The sequence below is a fragment of the Elephas maximus genome, chromosome 3 (genome assembly GCF_024166365.1).
Source record: "Elephas maximus indicus isolate mEleMax1 chromosome 3, mEleMax1 primary haplotype, whole genome shotgun sequence".
Lineage (NCBI taxonomy): Eukaryota > Metazoa > Chordata > Mammalia > Proboscidea > Elephantidae > Elephas > Elephas maximus.
In genome coordinates, this window is record NC_064821.1 from 141,340,634 (window position 1) to 141,364,840 (window position 24,207).

Here is a 24,207-nt window from a genome sequence, read left to right on the forward strand (position 1 = left end):
AAACGAGGACATATTGTGTGGTTTGAAGTCAAGAGAGTTGCATATCAGGGTTGTGTCCCTTCACCATACTTATTCAATCTATATGCTGAGCAAATAATTCGAGAAACTAGACTATATGAAGAAGAATGAGGCATCAGGATTGGGGGAAGACTCATTAACAGCCTGTGATATGCAGATGATACAACCTTGCATGCTGAAAGTGAAGAGGACTTGAAGCACTTACAGATGAAGATCAAAGACTACAGCCTTCAGTATGGATTGCACCTCAACATAAAGAAAAAAAAAAATCCTGACACCCTGACCGATAAGCAACATCATGATAAACAGAGAAAAGATTGAGATTGTAAAGGATTTCATTTTACTTGTATCCACAAACAGTGCCCATGGAAGCAGCAGTCTAGACATCAGATGACATATTGTATTGGGCAAATCTGCTGCAAAAGATCTCTTTAAAGTGTTAAGAAGCAAAGATGTCACTTTAAGGACTAAGGTGTGTCTGCCTCAAGCCATGGTGTTTTGAATCACCTCATACGCACATCAAAGCTGGACAGTGAATAAGGAAAACCAAAGAAGAACTGATGCCTTTGAATTACAATATTTGTGAAGAATATCGAATATACTATGGACTTGCAGAAGAACGAACAAATCTGTCTTGGAAGATGTACAGCCCGACTGCTCATTAGAAGCAAGGATGCCGAAACGTCATCTCACAGACTTTGGACATGTTATCAAGGGGGATCAGTCCCTGGAGAAGGTTATTGTGCTTGGTAAAGTAGAGGGTCAGAGAAAAAGAGGAAGACCCTCGACAGATGGATTGACACAATGGCTGCAACAATGGGCTCAAGCATAGCAACGATTGTGAAGATGGTGCAGGATTGGGCAGTGTTTCGTTCTGTTGTATATAGGGCTGCTATGAGTTGAAACTGACTCAACAACATTTGAGAGAGAGTTTTGCAGGGTGTATTATTCTTGGCTGGCAGATTTTTTTCCTTTTAGAGTTTTACATACATCATCCCATTGCCTTCTTGTCTGCATAGTTTCTGCCAAATAACATTAGTCTTAATGTTTCCCTTTGTAAGTGAGTTTTAATTTTTCTTGAGCTGCTCTCTGAATTCTTTCTTTGTCTTTGGTTCTGGCTAGTATGATTATGATGCCTTGGCATGATAGACTTTTTTGGGGGGTGTATTTTTTATCCTATATATATGGGGTTTGTTGATTTCTTGGATGGTCAGTTTTCCATCTTTCATGATATTTGGAAAGTTTTCTGCCAAGAAATCTTCACCAATCTTCTCTGTTTTCCATTTTGTCTCCTGTTCTGTAACTCTGGTCGCTTGGAGGTTTTTGCTTTTGATTGTGCCCCACGTAATTCTTAGGCTTTCTTCATTCTTTTCTCTGATTTTTCCTCAATGTGGTGTACATGGATTTGTCTTCAGTCTTGCTGATTCTATCTTCCATTGTTTCAAATTTGCTCCTAAAACCTCCTATTGAGTTGTTCATTTCTGAAATTGTTTTGTTTATCTTTTGGGTTTATAGTTGCTGTTTTTGTATGATTTTTAATTCTTTATTTATTTTGACATTTTATTCTTGTATTATTTTCCTGAATTATCTATTACTTTGTGTGTTCCTTGATTTTGTCTATTCTTTTTTTTTTTTTCCTGTGTTTTCGTTGGTACATTTCCTAATCTTAGAGAGCCCTAAATGTTAGTCTTTTGGTTTCTGTATCAGGTAATTTCACTGCCTTTTCTGCTATTGGAAGGTCATTTGATTCTTTATTTTTGTCACTTGCTGAAGCCATCTTTTCCTGATTTTTTTTTTGTATGTTTTCATAGTGTCTGCTGTGTCTAAGACATGAAGGTATTATTTTCTTTATTTATTGAACGTATGTGTGTTTGCTTCATCCTACTTCGTTTTGTTTTGACATGTCAGGACAGGCGGGCCAAGCATGCTTTGTTGCTTGCTTGTCTGTGGGCACAATTGCTCTCACCACCTTGTTTAGGCAGGCAGGGTAGCAGGAGTCAGGGAGCTCCTGCTTCACTGTACGCTGGTTTGACAAAGTGGCTGATGGCAGGCTCTGCAGGTGTTGTCTGCTTCCTGATGTTGGTCCAGTGGTCTGGGAGCATTCACAGTCCTTCATCAGGTAGGGGTGTTGAGGAGGAGTGGTATGGGCATGCTTCCCACTGTTCAGCCACCAGTCAAGTGGTGGGAGGGGAAGGGCAATTCAGGCCTAGTGTTGTGTCAGGCCTGAGTGCTGGGGATGCTCTAGCTGTGGTGACACAGCAGGGGATGGTGGGAAGGGGACATAGCATATGGCTACACTGCCATCTTTTCTTTTTTCTTCCTTACTTTTCTCTTTCCCACCTACCCCCATATGCCTCCTCCCTCCCGCTCCACTGGACCCTGCCATGCCACCATATATAGGGGGGAGAGCCCTGGTGGCTTACTGGTTAAGATCTTGGTGGCTATCCAAAAGGTAGGCAGTTCGAATCCATCTGCTGCTCCTTGGAAACCCTGCGGGGCGGTTCTACTCTGTCCTATAGGGTTGCTGTGAGTCAGAATCGACTTGACAGCAATGGGTTTTGGGGGGAGAAAGAGAAGAGATGGAAAGGAAAAAAAATGGGTATTAGGTGGGTGGGGGTGAGGTGGACATGGAGGCCAACAGAAAGAAGGGGAAATAGGAGGTAGAAAGAAAGAAAAATAAAAGAGAAAGAAAAAAGAATAAAATAAATGGCAGTGTGGTGAGGGCCAATGAATGGCAGCAGGGAGGACCTGGGGCAGTAGTGGGCCAGTTTGTAAGTGCCATTCTATACTTGATGGCATGGCAGGGTCCAATGGGGCGGGGGGAGGCATACAGGGGTAGGTGGGAAAGAGAGAGAAAAGTAAGGAAGAAAAAAGTAAAAAATGGCAGTGTGACCGGGGCCGGCAAATGGGGGCCGGGCAGAACTGGGGGCCAGTAGGAAGGGAGGGGAGGTGTCATAGTGGGCTTGGTGGGAGGATGAAAGAAAATAAATAAATGAAATTAAAAATGGCAGTCTTCCAGCAAAAGGCGATGTGTCAGTGGCTTTCTAGCCGCAGTGGTGTGGTAGGGTCTGGCGGGAAGAGGGAGAGGTGTCATACAAGGCTAGGTGGGAAGAAGAAAGAAAAGGAAGAGAGGGAAAAAGTAAATGCCATGGAGGGAGCTGATGAATGGGGACAGGGTGGACCTGAGACCAGTTTAAGGGAAGGGAGGTGATGTACGGGGTTAGGTAGGAAGGAGAAAAAGAGATGAAAAAAAGGCAAAAAATAAAAAGAGCACAGTAGGAGTGGGCAGGAGATAGCAGAAGGGACCTGGGATGGTGGTGGGCTGGTGGCACTCTACCCATGCTAGTGCTGTGTGGCCTGGCAGGAAGAGGTAGAAGTGGCATATGGGGCTAGGAGGAAAAGAGAAAGAAAAAGCAGAAAGGGTAAAAAAAAAAAAATGGTGTGGCAGGAGCTGGCAGGTGGGGGTAGGGTAGACTTGGGTTGGTGGCAGGCTGTTGGTTCTTTAGCCAGGGTGGTGTGGTGTGGACCGGCAAGAAGAGGTAGAATTGGGGTATGGGGCTAGGTGGGAGGAGGAAAGAAAAGGAAAAAAGGGGAAAAAATTTTGTGGCAAGAGACAGCAGTTGGGGGTGAGGTGGACACAGGGGGCGCTGGGGGTCAGTGGCTCTCAAGCCAAGATGGTGTGCCATGAACCGGCAGGAAGCAGTAGAGGTGGGATGTAGGACTAGGTGGGAGGGAGATAAAAAAGGAAGAAAGGGGGAAAAATGGCTTGGCAGGAGCCTACAGCTGGGGGCTCAGCAAACCTGGGGCGGTGGCAGCCAGTGGCACTCTAGCTAAGGCTGTGCAGCTTGGGTGAAGGTGAAGGTGACGTACTGAGCAGAAGGATGCGGGGAGGGAAAGCGTGTTTTTCTGGTTACCGGGTACTCTGACTCCTGTTGGGAGTTCCATGAAGTTGTCCTCTTATACCCCATGTCTGGGGTTATCCCTGGCTGTGTTCCAAGACGGGGACACTGTGCCATGTTAGTTGTCAGGGGACCTCCACTCTGTATCTCTCCTCATTCACTGTTTTCCTTCAGTTTCTTCTTCCATTTAGTGTTAGGTCTAGTTTTTTATCCCCTCATTCTATACTTAGGGTTCCAGGACTGACATTTGTATCTGTTTTATTTAGTGTTTTGGGTCTTTGCTGCAGAAGGATAGCACGATGCGCCCGTCTAGGGTGCCATGTTGGCTCCACCTCAGAAATCACAAATTTTGACGTACTAATATGCATATTTTTTTAATATGCATGGTGAATCTCCAGCGTGGTTAGGGTTTGCAGCTTTTAGCTGATTTTTTTGACCAAGAATCCACCCCTCCTAAAAAAAAAAAAAATTAATGCCCTGGTGAATGTAGTTTTAAAAGCGCTGAGATGGGAACATTTTATTATTGCTTGTGCTTCAGAGGCTCGTTTCTAAAAACTCCATCTCAAGGTCTCAAATGATACTTAATTTTATCACTTTTTTTTTTTATCATTGATAAGGAACAGGGAAAATTAATTATAATGTGTATTTTAGAAGGACTGAAAAGCATGCTTGTAACCTGTATACTAGGTTTATTAATTATGAGTTAGGTCTTTTGAGGAATGACAGGTACATTATAATAGTGCTGTCTTATGGCAGATTTGTGAACATGGAGAAGTTTTCTATCTTATGTATTTAAAAAAAGAACAAAACCTACAAGTATGCAAAATGAGTTTGTATTACAAAACAAACTCTTATAATTCATTTTTCTTATTGCTTATGTTCATTGCATTTATTATGAGTAGTTGGGCAAAGTATAAAAAAAATAAAGAGCATGTAAAGTTTAATCAGCAGTATTTATTTTAGCTAGGAAAGCATTTTTTAAATAGTTTTCTCAAGCTTTTCATCATTTAAAATAAGAATGTGCATATCTTGTAAGTCTATGCCTTGTCGTTAGGCAGACCACACCTCCTTTTTCAGTACTATCTTTCTGCTTGTATCTTTCTGCTTCTCCAACCTACGTGTGCATTCAAAGATTAGTCAGGAATTTCACACTATCCTAAGTTACCGAGGTCGTCTTCTCCATTACCTTATGCCAGACATCCCAGATTCCTGTCTCTCTCCATTTCCCTTACCACCATACCTAACCTATCACAGATCTGAGTTGGGCATAACCTTGAAGGTCACCTAATAATGGCTAAATTTACATAGTGTTTACACTCTGCCAGGCCCCTATTAAGAATTTTATTGATGGTTCCTGGGTGGCAAAGCCAGTTTAAACTTGGCTACCAAGTGAAAAGTTGGTGCTTCAAACTCATCCAGCTGTGCTGTAGAAGAAAGAACTGGTGATCTGCTTCTGTTAAGATTACAGCCAAAAAAACCCTATGGATCTCATTTCTATTCTGTGACACATGAGGTTGCCATGAGTTGGAACTGACATCTAGGCAATGGGTTTGGTTTGAGTTTTACTACAACTCATTTAAATGCTCACAACAGCCCCATGATAGTATTTTTTCTATTGTCTTCATTTCATAGATGAGAACAGCAAGGCAAAGAGAAGTTAAGTGATTAACCTAACGTTGTTAAGCCAATTAGGGGTAAAGGAGGACTCAGTATCATATAGTCTAGCTCTAGAGTTCATATGCCGTGGAGAAACTAGTATCTCTATCAGTGCTTCGGACAAATATTCAGTTGGCACTTCTCTGTCCAGTGCTGTCTGGTCCTCCATTCCTGGAGAGTTAATATTGACTGCAGTGCTTGTTGTTGTTGCTGTTAGGTGCCATCGAGTCAGTTCCGACTCATAGTGACCCTATGCACAACAGAACGAAAACGCTGCCTTGTCCTGAGCCATCCTTACAATCGTTGTTATGCTTGAGCTCATTGTTGCAGCCACTGTGTCAATCCACCTCATTGAGGGTCTTCTTCTTTTCTGCTGACGCCGTACTCTGCCAAGCATGATGTCCTTCTCCAGGGACTGATCCCTCCTGACAACATGTCCAACGTATGTAAGACGCAGTCTCGCCATCCTTGCCTCTAAGGAGCATTCTGGCTGTACTTCTTAGACAGATTTCTTTGTTCTTCTGGCAGTCCATGGTATATTCAATATTCTTCGCCAGCACCACAATTCAAAGGCATCAATTCTTCGGTCTTCCTTATTCATTGTCCAGCTTTCACATGCATATGATGCGATTGAAAATACCATGGCTTGGGTCAGGTGCACCTTAGTCTTCAGGGTGACATTTTTGCTCTTCAACACTTTGAAGAGGTCCTTTGCAGCAGATTTGCCCAATGCAATGAGTCTCTTGATTTCTTGACTGCTGCTCCCATGGCTGTTGATTGTGGATCCAAGTAAAATGAAATCCTTGACAACTTCAGTCTTTTCTCCATTTATGATGATGTTGCTCATTGGTCCAGTTGTGAGGATTCTTCTTTTCTTTATGTTGAGGTGTAATCCATACTGAAGACTGTGGTCTTTATTAGTAAGTGCTTCAAGTCCTCTTCACTTGCGGCAAGCAAGGTTGTGTCATCTGCATAACACAGCTTGTTAATGAATCTTCCTCCAATCCTGATGCCCTGTTCTTCTTCATATAGTACAGCTTCTCGGATTATTTTTTCAGCATACAGATTGAATAGGTATGGTGAAATGGTACAACCCTGACGCACACCTTTCCTTACTTTAAACCACTCAGAATCCCCTTGTTCTGTCCGAACAACTGCCTCTTGATCTATGTAAAGTTTCCTAATGAGCACAATTAAGTGTTCTGGAATTCCCATTCCTTGCAATGTTATCCATAGTTTGTTATGATCCACAGAGTCGAATGCCTTTGCATAGTCAGTAAAACACAGGTAAACATCCTTCTGATAGTCTCTCCTTTCAGCCAGGATCCATCTGACATCAGCAATGATAACCCTGGCTCCACGTCCTCTTCTGAAACCGGCCTGAATTTCTGTCAATTCCCTGTCGATATACTGCTGTAGCCATTTTTGAATGATCTTCAGCAAAATTTTGCTTGAGTGTGATATTAATGATATTGTTCTATAATTTCCACATTCTGTTGGATCACCTTTCTTGGGAATAGACACAATTATGGATCTCTTCCAGTCAGTTGGCCAGGAAGCTGTCTTCCATATTTTTTGGCATAGACAAGTGAGCACCTCCAGCGCTGCGTCTGTTTGTTGAAACATCTCAATTGATATTCCATCAATTCCTGGAGCCTTGTTTTTCGCCAATGCTTTCAGAGCAGCTTGGACTTCTTCCTTCAGTACCATTGGTTCCTGATCATATGCCACCTCTTGAAATGGTTGAATATTGGCTAATTCTTTTCGGTATAATGACTGTGTGTATTCCTTCCATCTTCTTTTGATGCTTCCTGCATCTTTTGATATTTTCCCCATGGAATCCTTCACTATTGCAAGTCGAGGCTTGAATTTTTCCTTCAGCTCTTTCAGCTTGAGAAATGCCGAGCGTGTTCTTCCCTTTTGGTTTTCCATCTCCAGCTCTTTGCACATGTCATTATAATACTCTACGATGAATGCAACACCATTCCTCTTTGAGTTATCATTCCCAGCATGGTAGACTATACGATTGTCTGATCCAAAATGGCCAATACCAGTCCATTTCAGCTCATTAATGCCTAGGATATCGATGTTTATGCGTTCCATTTCATTTTTGACAATTTCCAATTTTCCTAGATTCATACTTTGTACATTCCAGGTTCCGATTATTAATGGATGTTTGCTGCTATTTCTTCTCATTTTGAGTCATGCCACATCAGCAAATGAAGGTCCTGAAAGCTTTACTCCATCCATGTCATTAAGGTCGACTCTACTTTGAGGAGGCAGCTCTTCCCCAGCCATCTTTTGAGTACCTTCCAACCTGGGGGGCTCATCTTCCAGCACTATATCAGACAATGTTCCATTGCTGTTCATAAGGTTTTCACTGGCTAATGCTTTTCAGAAGTAGACTGCTGGGTCCTTCTTCCTAGTCTGTCTTAGTCTGGAAGCTCAGCTGAAACCTGTCCTCCATGCCACTGAATACCAGTGGCATAGCTTCCAGTATCACAGCAACGTGCAAGCCCCCACAATACAACAAACTGACAGACACGTGGGTGGCACTGCTTAGATGGTGTTAAAAAATCCTGGATACCGTTCTGCAAGAGTATTCTGAAAAGGGACACTGAGTTTGGTCACTAGCACACTTAGTCCTCAATCAGCGCTTACCTTATATATCTTCTTTTTTCATTCTCTACTGTTTTTAGTGTATTGCCAGGTAAGTTGTAAGCTTTTTTGATGGCCTCTTTCATTTTAGCCATAGCGCAGTGGACTTGGTCTAGAGGACGTGATTGAAGTACCACTGAGGCTGATCATGATTAGCTGTGCCACCTTTGTCAGGACACTTAATCTCTCCAGATCTCACTTAGATCATGTGGAAAGCAAGGAGGTTTGATTATTTTTTTTTTAATTTTAGGATTCATTTAATTAACTTCTTCTATAATCCCATCCTTCACTATACTGCCTAGAATAGCTCTTTGTACTCTGAAAGTACATAATAACTATTTGTTTAAATAAATATCTAAAAATCCTCTCTGAAGCACTCCTGACATAATCAGAGCTTTTAGACCCCTTGAAATATCCTGTAGAGCTTGGAGTGCTTGCAAAAATACAAATCACAAGCACCCTTCCCCCAGAATTCCTGACTGAGTAGGTCTGGATGAGGCATGAGAATTTGCATTTCCAACAAGTTCCCAGATGATGCTGATTCTGCTGGTTCAGGAAACACATTTAAGAAAGATTGCTTATAGAGCAGGAGCCCTGGTGGCATAGCAGTGAAGTGCTTGCTGCTAACTGAAAGTTGGTGGTTGGAACTCTCTCGGGAGAAAAAGACCTAGTGATTTACTCCCATAAAGATTACAGCCTAGAAAACCTTATGGGGACATTCTACTTTGCCACACAGGGTCACTATGAGTCAAAAATCAACCCAACAGCACCTAAAAACAACAGGAGCTCATAAAGTACTTTCAAAATAGACAAATAGCTGCCCATTGGTTTCCCAATGGAAAAGTGACTTAATAGGCTTAATCCATCCAATGATTGATATGAACCAATCCTGGGCAGTTCATTTAATGTATGCTTTTTTTTTTCTTCATTTATATGAATTATAGCACCTACTTCATAAGGTTTTTCTGAAGATTATATTGATTAATATATGCACAGCACTCGTAACAGTGTCTGCTGTTGTGGTGGTTGTTAGTTGCTGTGGTGAACTTTATGTATATCAGAACAAACTGTTGCCTAGTCCTGCACCATCTTTATGAACTTTGATATTGTTTTCGTTATCTAGGGCTGCTATAACAGAAATACCACAAGTGGATGGTTTTAACAAACAGAAATCATTCTTTCACAGTTTAGGAGGTTAGAAGTCTTAATTCAGGGAGCCAGCTCTAAGGGGAGCCTTTCTGTCTCTGTCTCTTTTGGCCCTGGGGGAAGGTCTTTGTCATCAATCTTCCCCTGGGTCTAGGGGTTTCTCCGTGCAGGGACCCCAGGCCCAAAGGACATGCTCTACTCCTGGCTCTTCTTTCTTGGTGGTAGTAGGTCCCTCTCGTCTCTTCCCATTTCTCCCTTTCATATCTCAAAAGAGATTGACTCAAGATACAACCCAATATTGTAGATTGTGTCCTACCTCAATGACCTAACTGCCTCTAATCCTGCCTCATTAATATTGTAAAGGTTAGGACAACATATAGGACAATTACATCAGATCACAAAATGGAGGATAACCACACAATACTGGGAACTGTGGCCTAGCCAAGTTGACACACATATTTGGAGGACACCGTTCAATCCAGAACAGGTATGTTTGAGCCCATTGTTGTGGTTATTGTGTCAGTCCATCTCATTGAGGGTTTTCCTCATTTTTACTGACCCTCTTCTTTACCAAACATGATGTCTTTTTCTAGGGATTGGTCTTTCCTGATGACTTGTCCAAAGTCTGCAAGACAAAGTTTCACCATTCTCACTTCTGAGGAGTATTTTGGGCTTATTTCTTCTAAGACTGATTTGTTCATTCTTCTGGCAGTCCATTGTATATACGATATTCTTCATCAACACCATGTTTCAAATCAGTTCTTCTCCTGTCTTCTTTTTTCATTGTTCAGCTTTTGCATGCATATGAGACAATTGAAGGTACCATGGCTTGGGTTAGGTGCCCCTTAGTCATCAAAGTGATATTTTTAGAACTTTAAAGAGGTCTTTTGCAGCAGATTTGCTGCAGTGCCAAAAAATCCAAAACCAGTTATCGACAACTTGATTCTGACTCATAGCATCCCTGTAGGACAGAGTAGAACTGCTCAATAGGGTTTCCATGGAGTGGTTGGTGGATTCCAACTTCCAATCTTTTGGTTTAGCAGCTGAGCTCTTAACCATTGTGCCACCAGAGTGCCTAGAACCTTGTAAATGCCATGTGAGTTAGGTTTTATTATATGACAAAAATGTTTTCTGAATTTCAATCTTAGGATATTCCCTTTATGATTTTTCTTGTAGCTGCATGCTACTTCAACTATTTTTTATTTAAACTTATTCACTTTACTAACGAATTCTTATAAAAGAAAACTTCATATCATTACCATAAGTGGAATACCATCATCACTTGTTGTAAATAGAAGGTAAACATAAAATAAATACAACTGAAGACGTTTTTCAATTTTAGCCCATTACTCTTTTGTGCCGACTACTGAAGACTGTGAGTCTAAGGCTTGCTCTCTATTTAAAACAGGGCAATTAGCAAATTCTAGCTGTTGTAACAAATAACTCCCCCACTTATCAGCGGTTTCACACATTAGAGTTTTATTTTTTACTCACATAAGAGTCCAGTGCAGATCTGGTGACTGCAGGACCCCAGTTTTCTATTTTGTGACTCCAGCTGCCCTTGAGGACCAGAGTTCTCTGTCTGCTTCTAGCCAACTGCTGAGGGAAGATGGAGAAGGCACTCGGGTGATTTTTTTTTTTTACCACTTTAGTCCAAAACTGGCACACATCACTTATTTTAACATTCCTCTGTAAATCCATGCAGATTGAGGTGTGCAGGGAATGTCAGCTCAGGCTAGTTTGCTACTTCCCATGTAAACTTTATAGTATAAAAGTGGGAGCACAAGTTTTTGGTGGTTAAATAGTGAAATGTATGGAGCTACAGCAGGACATCTATAGTTTTCAATTTCCAGAAGGGATTGAGCTACTAGTGCATCACTGACGATGTCACTTTTTCTAGTCCAATTAATTCTCCTCTCTCCTAACATCTCTGTACTCAGAAACTATGTTCCAAGAATTTAGCAACTGAATTATTAGCAAGGATGCTGAAATCCATACATAGACAGAACAAACTCTAGTTTTTCTGTATCATTACACAAAGTTAATGAGATGGTTTGCCGTGCAGCCTTTTTTCTCTTGATATGACTTAGAACTTTCCTTGACTAATTTGAAACTGATGATAAGAAATAAGCTCAGTATACATGCTCCAGTATAATAATGAAGACTGCATAAAATGATATGAATCTAAATATAAACCCAATATCTTTCAACATTTAAAGTTTAAGCGTGTCCCATGACTACACTTTTATGAATTAAAATCACTTTTCAGATTACCTGGGTAAGATATCATGTCACACATATTTGAAGGATGTGAGACACATGCCAAGTACCATCACACTGATTGCATGACCCCTACTGCTACGTTACATCCACAGTGGTTTCCTTGTACCAATTTCAAACCAATGATGCATGTATATCTTTGAGTCACAGCTAAAAAACTAGTTGAAGGGAAATTTCTAATTGGATTTTTGTAAGTGGAAACATAAAGCTACTTGGAAATTTGATGAAAGTCTGCAATGATTTTATCTTCTCAGAAAAAAATTACTTTGGTATTGTGTGATTAGGGAGTATGGATAACAAAAGGGCCAGCCTCTGGGAGTTGAGGTATGAAAGCAAAGTTACCAGAGATGTTGATACAGTTGCATCTGGTGATTCATGACTCACACCTGCATTTTCTAGGTTGCTATTTGTCAGCAAGATGATGCTTTTTACTCACAACCAAATAGCATAATGGATAAGAAACAGGACTGGATATCAGATCTGTCCTCAAAGACAGGATGGAGGCTTGGATGGACCATGGAGGAAGGGGCAGTATGTAGGTCCAGTTTTATAGGCAAGACAGGGTTCAAGAGCTTCATAATGTTCAACCAGTTCAATAAAACTTATTGGAGTGATCTAGCAAGAGGCGGGGTATGATGGGGAACATGGTAGGCAAGATTTGGGAGGAATGTCAGTGGGGTGCAGGACCTCCATCCACCAGGCTGAGCAGAACTCTTGCCCCCAGGGAGAGAGACAGTCAAGTTGCAGTGGGGAGGGGCCTGTGACTCAAGGAAGAACACAGTTGTTGTGATACAGCCCTGTCTGGGTAGGCGAAGCAGCAAGGCTCTTAAAAGTATTCAGCTTCTGAGCCCTTGGCATCTCATTACATTTCAGATCAGATTGACAGAGAGCATAAACAGATGCTAGCCTTCCATGGAGGGTGCTTGAGTGCTTCCTATAGGACTGGGGAATAGACAGGGGCTGAGCCTCTTGTGGCAGAGGAGGAGTAAGGGTGGAATGAGGTTAGTGAGCCCAGATGAGGGGAGCTGGAAGGCAGGTGCAAGAGAGAGGAGATGAGTGTTGACAGCTTTGTGCTGTGCCAGCCTACACTCTCTTTACCAGCACTAAGTGTGTTATTTTCCTTTCTCCTTTATGTCCTGATGAATGGAGAGCTTTGACTGAGATGGGGGAGGAATACCCACTATGAAAGGCTGACCCATAAGAGAGGATGAGGCTCCCTACCTGGACCACATGTGTCCTTCCCAAGATTCTGCTCCTTTCTCACTCTCTATAGACTGCCAGTACCTGTGCCAGGCAGGAGGAGGGGCCCTGTTCCTTCTCAGTCAGTTTCGGTTAACACTGTTCATCACTTCAACTCTCCTGGGAAACAGCTTCCATTTGTTAGATCACAGAAAAAAGGAACCTTTATCAAGAAAAGCTATGAAGTGACAAAGCTTTTAGCATTTTAGAGTCTCTGGCCTCTATGCCCGTGTTTCCCACTCCTAGGAGGGAAAGCATGCCAGTTATGCTCTACCCATGGGCTGTTTGGGGAAGATAATGAAAATGATAGCCAAATACTCCAGATTAAGAACCCCTTCTGTCTTAGTCATCTAGTGCTGCTGTAACTGAAATATCACAAGTGGATGGCTTTAACAAAGAGAAGTTTATTCTCTCATAGTCCAGTAGGCTAGAAGTCCAAATTCAGGACACCAGCTCCAGGGAAAAGCTTTCTCTCTCTGTCAGCTCTGGAGGAAGGTCCTTGTCATCAGTCTTCCCTTGGTATGGGTGCACCTTAGCACAGGAACCTCAGGTCCAAAGGACGCGCTCTGCTCCCGGCGCTGCTTTCTTGATGGTATGTAGTTCCCATGTCTCTCTGCTCACTTCTCTCTCTTATATCTCAAAAGAGATTGGCTTAAGACACTACCTAATCTCGTAGGCCTCATCAGTGTAATTGCTGATAACCCATCGTACTACATCATAGTGGTAGGATTTACAACATATAGGGAAATCACATCAGAAGATAAAATGGTAGACAATCATACAACATAATCATGACCTAGCCAAGTTGACAGATATTTTGGGGGGACACAATTCAATCAAAGACAATTTCTTTTCTCCGTAATTGGGAGAAAAGGACCAAAACACCAGGTCCTTAATTCCGCATCAGAACTAAGGTTATTCTCTCTTCTCAAGAAATAAATTTCAGTGAAAAGAGAACCTCAAAAAAATAAAGATGAAGATAGGAAGGGTGGTATGAAGCTCGTTGGGTCTGTGTTGAAAGACTGCTGTTTGTGTCGAAAGGGTAAGGAAAGTATTTCTGTACTCAGTTCTCTTATGTCTGGAGACTAGAGGAGTTGTAAAGGCCTTTATGAGGTGCTTTGTGCCCCCAAAACTTCCTCTTAAAACTGCAAATGTGCTAGGGGATGTAGTAGAACTCCAGAGTATAAAATGAGCATTAGGAAGTGCAAGTGAGGAACAGGGGGCTGACCTGGATTCACCTGGGAAAGTTGGAGGAAAAGCTTGTTACTCAAGTTCCCAGGCAGAGTTTGTGGTCAAAATAGCTCTGAAATTTGGATTTGGATTCTGGCTGTGTGAGTAATTGTGCGACTCAGGCATGTTTACTTTCATTATCTCTCTCTGGATATGTTTCGTTACCTACAAAATGGGCAGAGTGAACTGGATTTCATTTATTCATATGCCAATTCACATTTTCTGCCAGTCAACATTGACTTTAATACTGGAAATATAACAATGAATGATGGAAATATAAAGATGGATATTATACAATTCCTGCCTCAGAGAAGCTTTCAGTTGAATGGTGGAAACGGATGATACTGATACTTATAAAACCATGTGAAAAGTACCACAATGAAGGTACAAAGTGCTGTTGGAACACAGAGAAGGGAGGGATGAATTGTGCTAGGAACAGGCATAAAGTTGCGACAGAGTAGGTAATATTTAAATCATGTTCCAAGCTCAGAAACATGCTCTGTCTACCAAGCTATCGTAAGCCATGGACCAAGTATAAAAGACTGGACGTATAAAAATGCGTGGTTATGTTGGAGAATCAAAATGTTTAGCTGTGGCTAGAACATTGCATGTCTAGAAGCTGCATACAAGTTGCAGAAGCTGGAAAAGATCTCTTGTGTCAATTTCTGTTTGTCCACATGTTATAAGGACAAGTTAAAAATTATAATTATATTTTCAGTATATCAACCTGGCAGTGGACAGTTCTAAAAGAATAGAAAATGGGAGCTTAGAGTTGAGTTTTGAAGATGCCGTGGTGCAGGAAAGAAGAGATGAGGGATCGGATCTTAAAATGGTGATAGTGGAAAAAAAGGGACATATTTGAAATGTAATTAAGATACAAAGTCAACATGATTTAGTAATTGATGGAGGGAGGAGTATGAAGGTGTCAGAACAATGTGCAAAGCTGTGAGAATTTGATTTGAGTGTCTAAGTGGAGGACGGAAACCCTGGTGGCATAGTGTTAAGTGCTACACCTGCTAACCAAAAAGGCCGCCAGTTTGAATCCACCAGGCACTCCTTGTAAACTCTGTGGGGCAGCTCTACTCTGTCCGATAGGGTTGCTATGAGTTGGAATTGACTAGATGGCAATGGGTTTGGTTGTTCTTTTTTGTAAATGGAGGACAGTGGCTTAACTGAGATGGTGATGCCAGGAGGGACAGGAGATTTGGAGTAGGGAGACATGAATTTCATTTTGGATGTGAAGACTGAGGATTTCACTAGGCAGATCTGAGAGTTGCAATGTTGCTGTTTTGTAGATCACTGGAGACCTGCATCTGGAGTTCAAGGGAGAGATATGTATTTAGGATTCTTTACAGTATCAGAGGTTGTTAAAGCCTTGAGAGGAATGAAGTTCACCAGGGAGAGATTCTCGCAGAAAAGCCTAAAATAAAATGCTAGTGAACATAGAATTTAAGTCTGTAATTCACTGGAGAGAGGCTATTTCTTCAAGGTAAACTCAATCTACTTTAGGCCTCTGTTTAGTAACACTGTTTTCTTGGTAGGGACTGCTTCCAAATCCTCCACACTTATCTAATACCTTCCCTTACTCTAAGAGTAGTCAGTATCACATCCTATCATTCCTTGATGTTATGTTAATTTGGGTTCTGGTAGATGCAAATACTGAATGAAGTCAGATATACCAGAGATTTATTAGGGGAGCACCTGTAAAAGATCAATATGTGTGTGACAGGGAATCAATGCCATGATGAAGCATGGACCCCTGTGAAGGAGAGGGGGAAGGAAGGAGGAAGGAGGACTTGGCAGGAAGCCCCAAAGATTGAAACATAGTTCCAAGAAAGATTTGACCAGGTTGATGGAGAGTCTTTAAGCCAAATTTGCCCGTTGAAGGTATCTCACATCTCAGAGGAAAGGCTTGCCTTAGTACGTTCCATGTTTAGTCATTGTCTAGGAGGAACCTGCAGGAAGCATGGTCTCAGCACAGATGCAGTAGCGGATCTGGAGGAGTGACAGCTGGGGTTATCAGTCCCTTAGCCTCTCCTCAGCAGGAGAGCTGAATGATGCATCATGGCTATCACAGATGCATGCCTTTCCGAAACTTTCTAAGTATTCTTTTGGTAATTATTGTCCAAACTAGCTAAATAAAACTTAGCATGAACAATTGTCTTCATTTTCTAATGCTGCCATAATGAAAATACCACAAAGGAATGGTCTCACAGTTTTGGAGCCCAGAAATTTGAATTCAGGGCACTGGCAGGGCTACGCTCTGTCTGCTCTAGGAGAAGATAATTCCTGGTGTCTTTCAGCTTTTGTCAGCCCTCTGCATTTCTTGGTATTCCCTGGCTTGTAGATGTATCCCCACATAGCACTCATCTATAAGCCAGGATGTGTGTATGTGTCTCTCCATTTTTTTTTTTCTTTTCCCTTTTTATAAGACACCATTCTGAGGAGATTGGATTTAGAACTCAATCTACTCTAGTGTGACTTCATTAACATAAAAAAGGAAAAGCTCTATTTTCAAACAGAGTCACATTCCTAGGATAAGACTTCAACATACCTTTTGGGAGGTGTACAATTCAAGCCATACCAGCAATCTTGTACCATTATTAATTATATTGGTTTGTATCTACCCAATTAATGGAATGTCAGTGCCTAGCACTGTGCCCTTAACTCAGAAGGCATTTAAGTATTAGTCATAATCAGAATTGTTTTATTTTGATTACTGGAACTTCTCTAACAGAAGTAAACATTGAGAGTTGACTCAGGAAGTTGGGGTAGAGGGGAAGTTATGGTTTAAATGAGGAGTTCCATAAATGTCATAGTGTCTTCAAGAGAGACAGGGAACTACAGCATGTGAAGTAAATACACCCACTGACAAAAGAAGACACTAGGGCCTAGGCACATACATTTGGTGAGATGAAGTCCAAGTAGGTAAATACAGCATGGTATTCAGAGAATATGATGGAAAATGCTAGTGTAGGCCAGCAACTAGTGTGGGAAAAGTCCAGCATGATGTAACAGATGGGAGTTTGAAGTTGACATCAGGTCACAACAGACCACTTTACCTAAAGAGGTAATTTCATACACCATGGGACTGCCTTAACCTGGTTATTTGGACCAGGAAGACACCTATCCCAGGATGAACCACCTGGGAGTTTGGAATTGGCTTCAGTAAGTCTACTGAGTTGAACTGTCCTTAAACTGAGCTGGTATTTACTCAGAACCCAGGGATCCTGGAGATAGATGATTGGAACAACTGTATACACTAGGAAGCAGAGTAGAGCTGGCTTGCAGAGAGACAAGAATGGGTCAAGCATTCACACAGGAGCCAAGAAGAGAGAGTGTGACTCCAGGGAAAGAGAGATGATGAGAATGAGAGTTGTTGCCTGGACTACTGCAGACTTTCTATTCCTGGACCTAGTTCTGAACTCCCTGACCATAGGTTCTGGGATGACCCGCCAAACCTAGAATAAATTCCCTATTTTGCTTAATCCAGTTTGTGTGGGTTCCTTTTAGTGGCAACTGAAAGATATTGATTAAGACAGTGTTTTGGCACAAACGGGAAATTTAGAAACAAGAAATGTGCTGAGATACAAGCAAACAAAAGGTCAGCATTAGGTAAGCTACAGTCCAAGCCATGGGAAGAGTGGCCGGAACAAGGTGGTTCTTAGTCTGATAGGGACTTGGTAGCTATAACAGTCATCAAATCAGAGTCTACGCATGATTCTACAATATATGATCAGGTTATGGGAACCAGGGTATCAGGCAGAGGCTTTATCACAAGAACAAGGTACAATAAGTTGGTTATTAGAAGTCAGGCTAAAGGTCAGTCAGAGTCAGATTAGGACATTTTGATCTATTAAAATAACAGTCCTTAAATTCGAACTGAAGATGGGATTCGTTTATGCATTCAACAAGAATCATTGGGTATCTACTACATTCTAGGGTTCTTACTGTGTTAACAGCCTGAGCAAGACTCAACATGTTATGGGGCAGGACCAGTCGGGGGATGAAGACTGAGTTACAATTGCTGTGGAGAAGTCTGAGAGGGCAGGAATCAGGTGGGGAACTTGTTTGCTCATAATGTGTAATGGATGGGAGATCATTACATCTCACATTCTTTGGACATATTATCAGGAGAGATAGGTCCCTGGAGAAGGACATCATGCTTGGTAAAGTGGAAGGTCAGCAAAAGAGAGGAAGATCCTCAACGAGATGGATTGATGCAGTAGCTACAACAATGAGCTCAAGTATAACCACAATTGTGAGGATGGTGAAGGACTAGGCAGTGTTTTGTTCTGTTGTGCATAGGGTCTGTGTGAGTTGAAACCAACTCAATGGCACCTAACAACAACAACAAGGCCTAATAGACCTGGAAGAAGTTGAAACTGAAAACATCATGGGGGTGATTTCTTTTGAGGAACAGGGGAGAGTAGAGACAGGAAGGGAGATAAGAAAGTGTTAAACATCTGGGGCCTTAAAAGCCTGTGAGCAGCCATCTAGGATACTCCTCTGGTCTCACCCCTTTGGGAGCAAGGGAGAATGAAGAAAACTAAAGATACAAGGGAAAGGTTAGTCCAAACAATTAATGAACCGCATCTACCATGACCTCCACCAGACTTGAGTCCAGTACAACTAGATAGTACCCGGCTACTACCACTGACTGCTCTGACAGGGATCACAATAGCGGGTCTTGGACAGAGCTGGAGAAAAATGTAGGTCAAAATTCTAACTTACCAAAAAAGACCAGACTTACTGGCCAACAGAGACTGGAGAAACCCCAAGAGTATGGCCTCCGGACACCCTTTTAGCTCAGTAATGAAGTTGCTCCTGAGGTTCACCCTTCAGCCAAAGATTAGACAGGCCCATAAAACAAAATGAAACTAAAAGGGCACACCAGTTCAGGTGTAAGGACTAGAAGCAGGAGGAGACAGGAAAGCTGGTAATAGGGAAACAAAGTTTGAGAAGGGAGAGTGTTGACATGTCATGGGGTTGTTAATCAGTGTCATGAAACAATATGTGTAATAATTGTTTAATGAGAAGCTAGTTTGTTCTGTGAAGTTTTATCTAAAGTACAAAAAAACAATGTTAAACACACTGCTTACCAATTTTTTAGTTTCTTTTAGGGCCCTGGGGACAGCTGATATACCAATGAAAAATACCCCTTGTGCCTTCTTAGGCTGGATGAACTGATTCATCACACACCTACTCTACTAAAGCCAAGGTTATAATTTTAGGAGGATTTGGAAGGCTGAAAGCTGTAGCCTTCTCTAGTTCAATCCAGTCTCACCAGGTTGGCAAGACCAGACTCCTTTATTATACTTTGGTTAAACATTATCTGGTTTAACCTTGATCCCTAACCTACTTGGAAGAAGAGGTATAGCATGAAAGGAGGGAAAGGAGGCAGAAGGAAAGATGAACATTAAGTGATGCCTCATAATTATTTGCTCACATTGAGTAGGTGTAGAACAAACACCTACTTTCCTGTGAATGCCTTCTCAGCCTTCCACTGGCGGTTTTTGAATATTTTGTAATCACAGATATTACTTTTCATGGAGACCCCCAAAATTTCCCTGGAAATGTGAGGGACTTGCTGTACAGCATGTTAATTAGCCTTGACAAGATGTATTAAAAACTAAATAATGAGAATTCTGACTCATAGCCACCTGATAGGATAGAACAGAACTGCTCCATAAGGTTCCCAAGGAGGGGCTTTTTGGTTAGCAATCAAGCTCTTAAACCACTGCACCGCTAAGGTTACTATAGGGTTGCTATGAGCCAACTCGACGGCAGCAGATTTGTTTTGTTTCATTTTGTTTTAGTTAATGAGAATTAGGAGATGTACCATTGGCTGTAGTTTCTTTTCTCTTAATCTTATTTCTAGTGCTGTTGTTCATGGCATTAAATGGAGTCATAAGATCTGAGCTTGAGTCGGAAATGTTTGCTTGGCTTCTGATTGGCCTGATGAGGAGAAAATTATTTACCTCCCGTTATGGATTGAACTGTGTTCCCCCAGAATGTGTGTCAGCTTGGCTAGGCCATGATTTCCGGTGTTGGGTGGTTGTCCACCATTTTGTGATCTGATGTGATTATTCTTTATGTTGTAAATCCTAACCTCTATGATATTAATGAGGCAGGATTACAGGCAGTTACGTTAATGAGGCAGGACTCAGTCTACAGGATTAGGTTGTATCTTGAGTCAATCTCTTTTGAGATAGAAAAAAGTGAATCAAGCAGAGAGGAGGGGGACCTCATACCACCAAGAAGGAAGAGCTGGGAGTGGAGCATGTCCTTTGGACCCAGAGTCCCTGTGCCAGGAAGCTCCTAGACCAGGGGAAGATTGATGAAAAGAACCTTCTGCCAGAACCAACACAGAGAGAAAGGCTTCCCCTGGAGCTGATGGCATGAATTTGAGACTGTGAGAGAATAAATTTCTGTTTGTTAAAGCCATTCACCTGTGGTATTTCTGTTATAGCAGCACTAGACAACCAAGACACCTCAGTATGCTTCCATTTTCTCATCTGTGAAACCGAATAATAATACCTTGCTTGGTAATTTTGCAAACATGGAAACCATTTCAATTGGTACATACACCAATGATGGAAGGTAGTCAGGTCCCTTAATAGGTCAGCATAGTAGAGCAAAGAATCATTACCAGCCCCTAGTTCTTTTCCTTACTGGCTCCATAAATGGCCTGGAAAAAATCAGTTGGGTTCCAAGTTTTGGTTTCTTCACTTCTAAAACGACTATGATAATAATCCCCATTTCATATACTTTTTATGAAGAGAAAATGACATATGCTTATTAAAGCATAAAGAATGTATTAATGATTGCAATTCTTAATAATGCCTCCAAATGGAATAATGAGATATTGGCAGAGATAATCTCAAGGGCAAACACTCATGAATTGAATTTTTTCTTATTATAAAAGTATTAATATAATTTAAAATTAGTACCTCTATGCTAGATCCTTCTAAAAATATTTACAGAGAATCTGTTTTGATTTCTATGGCAGGATAAAATTGAAACACAGTCACTTCAAAAATAAAACATGGGATTCAATTACATATCAAAAATAAGTGAATGCTTCCTTAAAGCAATCAGAGCTCTTTTTGTAGATTTTATTTTTCAGTGGAAACTTCTAGAAAGCAAAAATGTTATAACCTATTTTATTCATAATTTATCAATAGCCTTTAAATTGACAGAAATATGGGTTATATACATAGGAACAAGGTTATAATAAGAAGGTCTGATTAAGTAAATATATCTTGGCTTTATGCTGAGATAGTTGCCATTCAAAGGACCTTATTTTTTAAAAATAAAAATAGTCTATATTTATCCTGGTTAAATTCTAATATTCTTTAACCTTATATTTTCTTGCAAGATAATAGTTGGAGAAACTGCTGTGTTTTGCCTACAACTAGCCACAAGAGATTTTGAAAACCAGGAAAAAACTATTTTAACTGGAGACTGTTGCTATATAAACCCACTGGTGCGTCGAACGGTCCGATTTCTTGGTATGTATTCATTAAATTGTTTTTATTGTTGGAAAAATGTTTATGTATAAGCTAACCGGTATTGTACCAGCATTTTAATGTATGCAAATATTAGATTTCCTTTCCTTTGAAATGTGTCAATTTGGTTTGAAAAATAAGTATTATGTACTACTTCCTCTTTGACGTTGTAAGACCCCACTTAAGGATGTCATTTCCACATTATTTTAAGGAAGAAAGAATACCACATTTGGATATTTAATATTCTTTTAAAAACTAACAATTACCCTAATTAAAAGAAGGTACTTACTCTGTTTATGAAATTTCAGAAGCAGTGTTTTGGGGGAAAATGATATTCCAGGTAGGATATTGAACATCATGAAGTGCAAGAAAAATGTCTTGGCAAGTAGAAGAAATGTATCACTAATAACCAAATATAGTACTCCATGCACTGCTTCTGGACTATTTTTTATGTAGACAAAAAAAAGTGTGGGTGATTTTACTAGAGGAAAAGAGTCACTGATAATTTAACTTTCAAACTCATATTTCAGCACTAATAAATATTGAACATTACTGAATTATTGAAAATCATCTCAATTCAATAGAAACTTGAGTAAGACAGTTTTTTTTAAACTGATGCAATAAATTTAACATGAATTTGTGTTTCCTGAATTTATCAGATACAAATGAGTATATTTTTACATTATAAATAATATTTGAGATGAATTCTCATCAGTATCTAAGAAACACATGAAGAGTATTGTGAGCCTTCACTATGTTTCTCGTATTAATAGAATCCAGATGAAGACCATGAGGATATTATGCATACATCACCTAATCAATATATAAACCCATTGAAGACTGACTAAATGTCATCATATCTTTAGATCTCTCTGAAGCATAAAGGTTTTCTTATCCAAAGATAAGACCATCAAGTTATACATCTCCAAAGCCCTCATCTGTCCTGTTTGAAAGGATAACTTTTAGGTGAAACCTTAAAAAATTCATTTTTCACATGTACCAATACTGTGTCTTTGACTCATTTCTCTTTGCACTAACCCGTTGTCCTCGAGTTGATTCCGACTCATAGCAGCCCTATAAGCCAGAGGAGAACTGCCCCATAGGGTTTCCAAAGCTGTGATCTTTACAGAAGCAGAATGCCACATCATTCTCCCATGAAGTGGCTGGTGGGTTCGAACCACCAACCTTTTGTTTAGCAGCCAGGCACTTAACCACTGTACTGCCAGGGCTCCTTCTCTTTGCATTAAAGTTATTTACTTATAAAATAAACAATAATATAATATAAGAAATAATAATATTTTATTGATTTGAAGCTTTCCTAAATTCTGTTAAACAGATTATATTGTGCCTTTTTTATTTAAAATATTTCTCTGCATTTGCATATGTATGGTACAAAACCAAGTGTGCTTTTAAGTTGCTACACGTTTCTTATATGATTTTGTAAAACATTAGGGAGTGCTTGATTTGTTTCTTATACCTTTTTTTTTGAGGGGGGAGCCCTGGTGGCACAGTGGTTAAGAGCTTGGCTGCTAACCAAAAGGTCGGCATTTCCAATCCTCCAGCCACTCCTTGGAAACCCTGTGGGGCAGTTCTCTGTCCTACGGGGTCACTAAAAAAAAAAAAAAAAAGAGTTGAAATTGACTCGATGGCACGCACAAAACAACAACCCTTTTTTTAATCGTGACTTGGGTGTTTCTAGTTTGTTAAAATGGAAGCTTGTAAGCAAAACATTACAGCATAATAGAGCATCGCTTTTTATAGTGACTTTATTCTTGAGGTCAGCAGAGTGAATACACTCCTGGGATCTCACTTTAATTTATTATCTTTGTAGTCAACTAAAATATTGGCCTTGGGCCTGATGCGCTGACATTTTAATTCTAAAGCACATTTGGGACCTTTACGTGTATCAAGAGATATTTCAGTATTCTTATCAGATATTTCACTCTATTTTAAACAGGAAAACCTATTACACTAGAAAAAAGGAACAGCTTAGTTAAATGAAATGAGTACATCTTAGCCTAGATTTCAAAGGAGTGAAAATGAAGACTTGTAATTTAGGTTCCCACGTTTGACCATGACATTTTGGAAAGAGAGGTTGCATACATTGACATTTTAATGAGCTCACTGCTTCTATTTCTCTGACTCTCCCAAATTTCTGCTTTTGATAACATTTACTTGTATGACTCACGGAATGCTGATAAAGAAAGGGCTTTTTATTGTTTCCTTTTAAAATTTTTAGATAAAGGTAGAACTAATGTCTCTTTCATAGCCATTTGGTTAGCATAGAGTTTTCCTGTGTGCAGGTTTGCGTGCATGAACCTTTTAAAATCTCACATAATATTCTGAAAATTAAAAGAATGGCCATGCATCTAATACTGGAAAACTATCCCGTCCTTCACGAATTTCCCCATGATTTCCTATACAACAGTCAGTAATGATCTAAAGGCTTAGCAAGCACACTAACCAGAAACATCTGGCTAAGAAGAAAAATATCTCATTATTAGAATTAGGTAATATTTTATTAAACTACCTATTTTGGGAAGTATCATTTTGGTTTAGTTTTAAAGGGT

At 40.5% G+C, this 24,207-nt stretch overlaps 1 protein-coding gene across 1 annotated transcript in view; it reads left to right on the plus strand.

Moving 5' to 3' along the window:
- PLPPR5 (phospholipid phosphatase related 5) overlaps positions 1-24,207 on the plus strand; it is a 156,729-nt gene that overhangs the window by 47,047 nt on the left and 85,475 nt on the right. Inside the window, exon 2 of the mRNA XM_049875761.1 lies at positions 21,508-21,640. Coding sequence (XP_049731718.1) covers positions 21,508-21,640 — 133 coding nt within the window. The remainder of the gene's footprint in view (positions 1-21,507; positions 21,641-24,207) is intronic.